The following is a 10,758-nucleotide window of genomic DNA, read 5'->3' as shown; positions in this document are numbered from 1 at the left end:
TGATTTGCGTGTGTGTGTGTGTGTGTGTGTGTGTGTGTGTGTGTGGTTGTGTGTGTGTTTGTGTGTGTGTGCGTTCGTGCTTGTGTGTGTGTGTGTGTGTGTGTGTGTGTGTGTTGGAATGAATGAGTTGTTGTACCAGGAGTATGTAATTTCGTGGGATTTGTGTGTGGCAATTGTGCTTACATATTAACGATTTTGATTTTGTGACTTAAATGTTTCCACTTTCAGTGTTTACATGATTTATTTTAAGTATTCAATTTGTAGAGTACTGGGGACATGCTTTTGCTTATATGCTTTTTCTGATTATTAGTATAATTTACTAGTATTAGTAGAAGCAGTAGTAGTTGTCTGTTTGGTATGACGTTTCTGATAGTTTGTTTTGCTGTTCCTTGCATACACGCAAAGCTGTCGGGAAGCACAAAGTGGGCAGCAATCGTTTCAAGTTGTGTGCCTGTGTCTGAATTGAAAGAGCAAAGTCTTACAGTTCTTGCTCGTTCTTCCATGTATGAATCCCTCACCCTCATCCAGACCGGTTTCTTTTTCAGGGGAGCTGCTGACTCCAGAAAACAGAACAACAGCCTGCACTCTCGCATGGAGGAGACAGAAGAGGTTGAAGGTTTCATCGCGCCAAGAACGATCACTGGAGGATTGTGCGTCCAGGTGTAGGGATGAGTGATGTGATGTTGTCGTCTCTGTCGATTACTGGCTGCCAGCATCTGAAGCAGATTCTGAAAGACAACGCACACTGCAACAGTTCCTTTGGAGCATTCAGGAGGACAACCAGGACACGGAATAACCGCAAGGACACAACATATTAATGTTACGAAGTAGAAAAGTGTTCAGCAACTAGAATTAGTTGGTTATCGTGAACGAAATGTATGAACCAAAAAAAAAATGATTACAAAAACAAAATGAATGATTGAAAAAGACGGGCACAGCAAACGTTTGTAATCGAGAAATATATACATATATATAACATCGGTTGCTGAAATATAGAATGATAACACAAAAGGAGGAGCATGAAATGAATGTCAGTATCCCAAGTGTATAAACACATCAACAAAACGAAGTAAAAGGAAACACTGAGTGAATATGTAACCAGAGTACCTGAGCAAATAACAAAACAAAACAAAAAACCGTGTATTTCTTGCAGCATGATTTGATGATGAAGCTACCCTAAATGGCTTTGGTCTGGAAACTGACCAGATTTATAGCAGACATTAATTAAGTTGGCTTCTCCGTTTTCACAGCAAGAGAGCTTTTTGCATCATTTTGCAAGTTTGTGCTTCCCCCCCCCCCTCCCCTTTAGAAAGTTAACAAAGAACGTGTATTTTTCTTACATGTAAAACACCAATGACAACAATGCTTATATCTTAAAAACGTCGTTTAAATCAGAATGGATTACATCGTATGAAAGGAAAAGTTACCACATACAGAAAACGATAAGTTTGTATCTTTCTTTCATGTAAACAGACTGGACTGGAAGGCTTGTTCTCTGGGCATCCATTAACTCTGCGAAGAATCATTTAGTCGCTGCACGGTGGAACTGTTCACCGGATTCCTCTACGTCTGTCGGCTGTGTGTCAGAAGCCTGGGTCTGTACAGACAGTTTTCCTGTCCAGTCTGCAGTGCTGTCAGTCCATCGGCTTTTGTTTTTCCTGTCTTCCACTCCATCTCACTCCCTCAGCAGTTCCCTGATTGCTTCAGCGTGGCCATTGAAACTTGCCCACATCTAATGGACTTGAAGTCAGTGACTTTAAAAAGTAAAATGATCATCGCAATGCTGCTTTAGCACGAGAGACCAACTAAAAAAATTGAGCTGTTTAACTGAACAGCAGCAAATTACAAGCTGCGAGCGAGAGAGCGAGAGAGAGAGAGAGAATAACCAACAAATAGGTACACCATTTTCCCTTTCTTCGCTAAAAAGTAGGTTAATCTCTCTTTAGCATTTTCACTTTCACGTGAAAAAAAAAAGCAGAAAAAGCAACAGTAACTACCAAAATACAACAGAAATTCAGCGACTACGATTCTAGTAAGACTTTCTTGTTTTTGTTTGATTTCATTTTTAAACAAATCAGTGCTCAGCATCCTCGTTTTCGCGTGATTGATAAAGTGATGACGTGACGTACAGGTTGAGCAAGTTGTGCGATAATCAGGGATAGAAAAGACGGACAGAAGGCAACCCCCCCCCCCCCCCCCCCCCCAAAAAAAAACAACCAAACCAACACACACACACACACACACACACATGGCGTGCTGCGGGAAGAGAGTTCCCTTCAGAGGGGTTCTGGTTGTGGCAGCAGGCTTCATGATTCATCTCACACTGGGAACCCAGCTCACCTTTGGTAAGTAACTAAAACTAAAAGTGTGTTGTGTTGTGTTGTGCTGTGTTGTGTCATAAGACTCAGTACAATGTCTGTGTGGTGGGGATACTTTGTGGACGTTCCAGGTTCAGTTTCAGTTACAAGGAGACCTCGGTTATATCCACATTTCACCCCCCCCCTGTGTTCTTTCCGTTTAGTTTCGTTCCCAAGACGGAAAAAATCGTAAAAATTCTGTTTGATTAAAATTACAATATATAATCTACATTTCTTCTCCTGTCAAGAGACATAAAGAAGGCCAGTCAAAGAGTGGAGGAGAAGAAATGCAGTGTATATATATATATATGACAATGTTATTAACTCTCTCCATACGAACGGCGAAAGAGACGACGTTAACAGCGTTTCACCCCAATTACCATCATCAAAATATTGCAAGCGGAAGGCTCTTATAGTGAAGAGGTGAATGTTGACAAAGAATACCACAATTCTGACGACGGAAGCTAAAGGTTGGGTCATTCAGACACCCACTGGACATCCGAGGGGTCTGTGTAGAGGAGAAGAGAGGACTGGCCGTACTGAGTGAGTTATTAACCAGCTTACAAATGTTTTTTCCGTCTCATAAACGGAAAAATGGGACTTCAGGGGAAGAAATATGGATATTGTCAAGGCGTCAAGGTGTTGTGCACTAACCCCTACAATATCATACACGACACCACATCTGATGTTGATGATGATGATGATGATATGGATACTTATATAGCACCTATCCTTGCTCAGAACCGAAGCTGTAAGTGCTTTACATCTGATTCAAAAAGAAAGAAAGTTAAAAAAGAAAAAAAAAAAGAAAAAAACAGAGTGGGACGTTGTACGGTTTGCAGGGTGCTGGTGGAAAGTGGTTGCTGTGTGTGTGTGTGTGTGTGTGTGTCGTGGGAAGAAAAGGGGAATTTGTTTAGGGAAATAATGCGCTGTGTGTGTGTGTGTGTGTGTGTGTGTGTGTGTCGTGGGAAGAAAAGGGGTATTTGTTTAGGGAAATAATGCGCTGTATGTGTGTGTGTGTGTCGTGGGAAGAAAAGGGGTATTTGTTTAGGAAAATAATGCGCTCTGTGTGTGTGTTGTGTGTGTCGTGGGAAGAAAAGGGGTATTTGTTTAGGGAAATAATGCGCTGTGTGTGTGTGTGTGTGTCATGGGAAGAAAAGGGGCATTTGTTTAGGGAAATAATACGCTGTATGTGCGTGTGTGTATGTGTGTGTGTGTGTCGTGGGAAGAAAAGGGGTATTTGATTTGGGAAATAATGCGCTCTGTGTGTGTGTGTGTGTGTGTGTGTAGGGAAGAAAAGGGGTATTTGTTTAGGGAAATAATGCGCTGTGTGTGTGTGTGTGTGTGTGTGTGTGTGTGTGTGTCGTGGGAAGAAAAGGGGCATTTGTTTAGGGAAATAATGCGCTGTGTGTGTGTGTGTGTGTCGTGGGAAGAAAAGGGGTATTTGTTTAGGGAAATAATGCGCTCTGTGTGTGTGTGTGTGTGTCGTGGGAAGAAAAGGGGTATTTGTTTAGGGAAATAATGCGCTGTATGTGTGCGTGTGTGTCGTGGGGAGAAAAAGGGTATTTGTTTTGGGAAATAATGCGCTGTGTGTGTGTGTGTGTGTGTGTGTGTGTGTGTGATGGAAAGAATAGGGGTATTTGTTTAGGGAAATAATGTGCTGTGTGTGTGTGTGTGTGTGTGTCGTGGGAAGAAAAGGGGTATTTGTTTAGGGAAATAATGCGCTCTGTGTGTGTGTGTGTGTGTCGTGGGAAGAAAAGGGGTATTTGTTTAGGGAAATAATGCGCTGTGTGTGTGTGTGTGTGTGTGTCGTGGGAAGAAAAGGGGTATTTGTTTAGGGAAATAATGCGCTCTGTGTGTGTGTCGTGGGAAGAAAAGGGGTATTTGTTTAGGAAAATAATGCGCTCTGTGTGTGTGTCGTGGGAAGAAAAGGGGTATTTGTTTAGGGAAATAATGCGCTCTGTGTGTTGTGTGTGTCGTGGGAAGAAAAGGAAATAATGCGCTCTGTGTGTTGTGTGTGTCGTGGGAAGAAAAGGGGTATTTGTTTAGGGAAATAATGCGCTCTGTGTGTTGTGTGTGTCGTGGGAAGAAAAGGGGTATTTGTTTAGGGAAATAATGCGCTCTGTGTGTTGTGTGTGTCGTGGGAAGAAAAGGGGTATTTGTTTAGGGAAATAATGCGCTCTGTGTGTGTGTGTGTGTCGTGGGAAGAAAAGGGGTATTTGTTTAGGGAAATAATGCGCTGTGTGTGTGTGTGTGTGTGTGTGTGTGTGTCGTGGGAAGAAAAGGGGTATTTGTTTAGGGAAATAATGAGCTGTGTGTTGATGACACTGGTTTTCAGAGAGAGAATAGCGACAGACAGTGGCTTGAGCTGTTTATTTTATTTTATAATTTTTTTTTTTTTAGTTCATGAATGTGCAGTTCATGAAGTGAAGTTAATCTGACGTTTTGTTTTTTTCAGAAGTGGTAGGATTAATTCATCTATTTATTCATTTGTTTATTTATCTATTTATTTATTCATTCATTTATTCATTTATTTATCATTGTAAACTAATTGATTACTATGTTTATAATGAAGGAAATACAAGTACAACGACATTGACAAACGAAGTGCTCCGTAATTTTCCACATGATTATTCAAATAATCTACATCATGATTATGGCTTTTTTTTTTAATTCGAGTGGAGACGACTGCTATCAACACAACCTTAAAAAAAACATCAGTATCAAGAAGAAGACGAAGACGTCCAAATTGTAGAAGAACATGATCGTTACACCACTACAAAAAGTGACATCATCATCATCATCATCATCCTTTTCATCATCTCTATCGGGAAGAAGAACAGAATCTAAACAGAAGAGAATCCATTCATCGACAGCAACAACAACAACAACAACAACCACAACAACAACAACAACAACAAAATCAGCATCACAGACGGCAATTATGACAACCGTCACCACTAACAGTATCATTATATGAGTCATAATATAAACACACGTTTGTCTCCAAACTCTGGCAACATTTCGTCCCTTGCCCCCCCCCCCCCCCCATCTCCCCCCTCCCCGCTCCCCCCCCCCCCCCCATCCCCCCACCCACCCTTCTAATGCCAGCGCCGAGTGTCAAGCCATCAATAATAGGAGACAATAACTAGCCCTCTCTGTTGCTCACACTGCCTGTCTTTCCAGGCTTTGCCCCCCCCCCCCCCCCCCCCCCCCCCCCCCCCCCCCCCGGGCCCCCCTCCTCCCCAGACCAGAGGGAATACACTGTAATCGTGTCACCTTGGCGAGCCGGGGGTTACAGATGTCTTGCTCACATGAACCCATTTATTATCACACCACGCGTCCTCAACTGGGTCATGTCCTTATGCTGGTGTAAATCAGACCTCATTCTCACTCCGTTGAAACGGAAGTTCAAGACTGTTGCGGTGGTGCTTCTCTCTGTCTCTGTCTCTCTGTCTGTCTGTCTGTCGCTGTCTCTGTCTGTCTCTGTCTCTGTCTGTCTGTCTGTCTGTCTCTGTCTCTCTCTCTCTCTCCCAAATTATAAAGATCCATCTAACTTTAGATTTAATTTGCTCATGTCGTTAAGACATGAGTCTACTCTGTGTAACTTGGCCATTTATATATATATATATGAGGCATTGAAGAGATTGAGAATAGTTACCACGTGAATGTTGTTGAACATCTGTGTTAGATATTTTTTTGGTTGGTTTGTGTTGAAGATGCATAGTGTGTCATGAAAAATCTTATTTATCTTTCTTCAATGTCACCCCCTTCAGTAAGGGGATTTGGCCTTTATCTGAATAAAAAAAATCGTTAAATCGTTAAATCTCTCTCTCCCAACAACCTTAAAAAAAAACAAAAACATTGCCTTTCCCACCTTATGCTACAATGTGTTATGTAAATCGTTCATTTTAATGATACTGTTTGTCAAATGTGTATGGTTGACTGAGAACCTTCCTCCCCCTCCATCCCCCCAACTCTGGTCTGTGGTGCGGTGTGTGTTGTTGTGTGTTCGTTTCTTTCATTTTGTTCATTTTTTTCCCCCTATGCATTTTTCTAACACCATGCTAGTGCCTGTATGCCGTGTGTGAGTGAGTTTGTGTGTGTGTGTGTGTGTGTGTGTGTGTGTGTGTGTGTGTGTGTGTTCTTTTTTTTAAATATTTTTTTTGGATTTTTTTCTCCTTTGTTATGTATCTCTACTAACACCATGCTTTCATTTTATTTAGTATTGTGTAGCGTGGACCCTATTCAGGGCGGGGACTGGATGTAAAAAAGCACACCAGTGTTTATCTATTATCCTCGAAATAAAGAATTTTGTCTTGTCTTCTCTCTCTCTCTCTCTCTCTCTCTCTCTATATATATATATATATATATATATATTATATGTATCTAGGTAGATAGATAGATAGAGACAGAGAGAGAGTGACACAGAGAGATAAACACATCCAACACTCTTTTTAAGGAAACAGAATCTTAAACGAAGAAGAAGAAGAAAAAGATAGAAAGAAAGAAAGAAAAGAAGAAATGTCCCAATCAAACAGAACAATAACGGTAACCCTCTTCACAGTCTGAATTATCATGATTGGTCCTTTTTCCTTAACTTGAGCCACAAGTTGATTGGCTCATACAGCAAATGACGAAGATGACACGATATTTAAAGTTCAGACCAAAGTTACAAATATCCAGAGTTTGACTGATCATTCAGTGAATTTTTTGGGGGGAGTTTTCGTTATGCGACAGAAAGTGTTGGGTACTTCAACTGTGTGTCAGATGTCCAGTTTCAGTTTCAGTAGCTCAAGGAGGCGTCACTGCGTTCGGACAAATCCATATACGCTACACCACATCTGCCAAGCAGATGCGTGACCAGCGGCGTAGCCCAACGCGCTTAGTCAGGCTTTGAGAATGGGAAGGGAACTTGACAATCTGCAAGTATTGAAAGCCGACAGGTTTCGCCTTAGAAGAAGACGAGTCGATAACCTGCATCTTGCCGTTCCCTGTCAGATGTCCACATAAGGACATGAAGATTCAGTATGGACCCACGTGTCTCACGGTGTGATTTTTGCTGGGGTCTTTCTATCGGTAGTGCTAAACGGGTGTCGCTAATCTGGACGTCTTGGGGGTAGTGCGACTGTAAGGGGGTGACAGTTAACGGGGTGAGGTGAGGGGGGAGGAGGTGGGGGGGGGGATTAACGGGGGACACCTCTATCTTGGAAATGATAAGAGAGAAATGGGGAGAGAGAGGGAGAGAGAGAGAGACAGACAGAGAAAACAGGGAAAGAGAGACAGAGGCAGAAAGAGAGAGACAGAAAGAGAAGGGGGAGAGAGACAGACAGAGGGATGGCTGAGATGGTGATGGAAAGACTGGTGTGTGTGTGTGTGTGTGTGTGTGTGTGGAGGGGGGTGGGAGAGGGAGAAGGAGTCGGGGACAGTGGGAGGTAGAGAGAGAGAGAGAGAGAGAGAGAGAGAGAGATGGCTGGTGTGTGTGTGTTTGTGGAGGGGAGGGGATTGGAGGTTGGGAGAAGGAGTGGGGCACAGTGGGAGGTAGAGAGAGAGAGAGAGAGAGAGATGGCTGGTATGTGTGTGTGTGTGGAGGGAAGGGGGGGGGAGGGAGAGAAGGAGTGGGGGACAGTGGGAGGTAGAGAGAGAGAGAGAGAGAGAGAGAGAGAGAGATGGCTGGTGTGTGTGTGTGTGTGTGTGTGTGTGTGGAGGGGAGGGGATTGGAGGTTGGGAGAAGGAGTGGGGCACAGTGGGAGGTAGAGAGAGAGAGAGAGAGGTGGATGGTGTGTGTGTGTGTGTGTGTGGAGGGAAGGGGGGGGGGAGGGAGAGAGAAGGAGTGGGGGACAGTGGGAGGTAGAGAGAGAGAGAGAGAGAGATGGCTGGTGTGTGTGTGTGTGTGGAGGGAAGAGGGGGGGGAGGGAGAAGGAGTGGGGGACAGTGGGAGGTAGAGAGAGAGAGAGAGAGAGAGAGAGAGATGGCTGGTGTGTGTGTGTGTGTGGAGGGAAGGGGGGGGGGAGGGAGAGAAGGAGTGGGGGACAGTGGGAGGTAGAGAGAGAGAGAGAGAGAGATGGCTGGTGTGTGTGTGTGGAGGGAAGGGGGGGGGAGGGAGAGAAGGAGTGGGGGACAGTGGGAGGTAGAGAGAGAGAGGGAGAGAGATGGTGTGTGTGGAGGGAAGGGGGGGGAAGAAGTGGGGGACAGTGGGAGGTAGAAAGAGAGAGGGAGAGAGATGGTGTGTGTGGAGGGAAGGGGGGGGGGGAAAGAAGTGGGGGACAGTGGGAGGTAGAAAGAGAGAGGGAGAGAGATGGTGTGTGTGGAGGGAAGGGGGGGGGGGAAGAAGTGGGGGACAGTGGGAGGTAGAGAGAGAGAGGGAGAGAGATGGTGTGTGTGGAGGGAAGGGCGGGGGAGAGGAGTGGGGGACAGTGGGAGGTAGAGAGAGAGAGGGAGAGAGATGGTGTGTGTGGAGGGAAGGGCGGGGGAGAGGAGTGGGGGACAGTGGGAGGTAGAGAGAGAGAGGGAGAGAGATGGTGTGTGTGGAGGGAAGGGGGGGGAAGAAGTGGGGGACAGTGGGAGGTAGAGAGAGAGAGAGGGAGAGAGATGGTGTGTGTGGAGGGAAGGGGGGTGGGGGAAAGGAGTGGGGGACAGTGGGAGGTAGAGAGAGAGAGGGAGAGAGATGGCTGGTGTGGAAAGGGGAGTAACTGGTGTCTGTGTTTGTGTGTGTGCGTGGAGGGGTGGACGACCCGGAGGTGGGGTGCGGGGGGGAGGGGGGGCGTGGGAAGGGAGGAGTAGGAGACAGTGACAGAGAGAGAGAGAGAGAGAGAGAGAGAGAGAGAGAGAGATGGCTGTGGCTAGTGGTGGTGATTTAAAGAAGCGAAAGAGGGAGGTAGTTCCAAGTATAATCATGGTCCAGAGACAAAAGAACTTCGACCGACTGTGGAGAGTTTGAATCTTGGAACACAGGAACAGAGTGGGTCTGAAGCTGACCAGGAAGCAAATATGGTTTCAATATTTGAAAAAATTGGTCACCCCCCCCCCACACACACACACACACACATCTAAAAACACTTATAGTGAATAGACGTTAAACTGAAGAACACACACACACACACACACACACACACACACACGTGGAGTAATGGCCTAGAGGTAACGCGTCCGCCTAGGAAGCGAGAGAATCTGAGCGCACTGGTTCAAATCACGGCTCAGCCGCCGATATTTTCTTCCCCCCTCCTCCACTAGACCTTGAGTGGTGGTCTGGACGCTAGTCATTTGGATGAGATGATAAACCGAGGTCCCGTGTGCTAGCATGCACTTAGCGCACGTAAAAGAATCCACGGCAACAAAAGGGTTGTCCCTGGCAAACTTCTGTAGAAAAATCCATTTCGATAGGAAAAACATTTAAAAAAACAAAAACAAACAAAAAACAAACAAAAAACTGCAGGCAGGAAAAAGAAAAAGAAGAAGAAGAAGAAGAAAAAAGGTGGCGCTCTCAGTGTAGCGACGTGCTCTCCTTGGGGAGAGCAGCCCGAATTTCACACAGAGAAATCTGTTGTGACAAAAAAAAAAAAGAGTAATACAATACAATACACACACATAAATCAGGATATCATCTGCCACATGGGCTGTCCCATTTACTCACTGAAGAGTAAGCAGACCAGTTCCCTCGACTGGCACGTTCCAGTCAAACGGATCACGCGCACAAAAACACGATTGCATGTGCAGGCGAGTTTGCCTGTTTATCTTGTCAAGGGTGACTTCAAGTTGAAACCAACCACAGCAGAAGAGAGAGACAAACAAAGCAAGAAACAGAGACAGAGACATTTATCCCAAAGACAAATGCCCACAAAGTTATGTCAGTCGGTGATCTTGGGTTTTCCTTTAATTTAACTCACTCAGTACGGCCAGTCCTCTCTTCTCCTCTACACAGACCCCTCGGATGTCCAGTGGGTGTCTGAATGACCCAACCTTTAGCTTCTGTCGTCAGAATTGTGGTATTATTTGTCAACATTCACCTCTTCAGTATAAGAGCCTTCCACTTGCAATATTTTGATGGTGGTAATTGGGGTGAAACGCTGTTAACGTCGTCTCTTTCGCCGTTCGTATGGAGAGAGTTAAATGTTGGACATTTGGGTCAGCTTTACTGGGTCAGACTGACACAACCACATGTAAGGTTTGAGGACCAATAGTTTTGGGTTGTTTTTTTTTTTTTTACGGCCATCTAAGCAGTGAGTTCATACCCACTGTGTCACGGCCTCGGTATAGGAAGGCGGGGCCCAATCCTCTCCTTCCGCCGTTTTAAACTCCCCCAACCGAGGTCATATACCCGTTCACACCTGGGTAGATTGAGGAGACTCGGAGAAAAGCGCCTTTCGTAATGACACGGTACTTTGCCGAAACAGGGCCCTAA

At 45.1% G+C, this 10,758-nt stretch overlaps 1 protein-coding gene across 1 annotated transcript in view; it reads left to right on the top strand.

Annotated features, from left to right (window-relative positions):
• Positions 1-2,231: 2,231 nt before the first annotated feature.
• LOC143298265 (apicoplast pyruvate carrier 1-like) overlaps positions 2,232-10,758 on the top strand; it is a 33,886-nt gene continuing 25,359 nt past the window's right edge. Inside the window, exon 1 of the mRNA XM_076611080.1 lies at positions 2,232-2,345. Within this exon, the coding sequence (XP_076467195.1) occupies positions 2,249-2,345 (97 nt within the window). The 5' untranslated portion in view covers positions 2,232-2,248. The remainder of the gene's footprint in view (positions 2,346-10,758) is intronic.

Source organism: Babylonia areolata, chromosome 23 (genome assembly GCF_041734735.1).
Source record: "Babylonia areolata isolate BAREFJ2019XMU chromosome 23, ASM4173473v1, whole genome shotgun sequence".
NCBI classification, from domain to species: Eukaryota; Metazoa; Mollusca; class Gastropoda; order Neogastropoda; family Buccinidae; genus Babylonia; species Babylonia areolata.
Note: the sequence above shows the minus strand (reverse complement) of the source record. Positions and strands in the feature narration are given on the sequence as shown.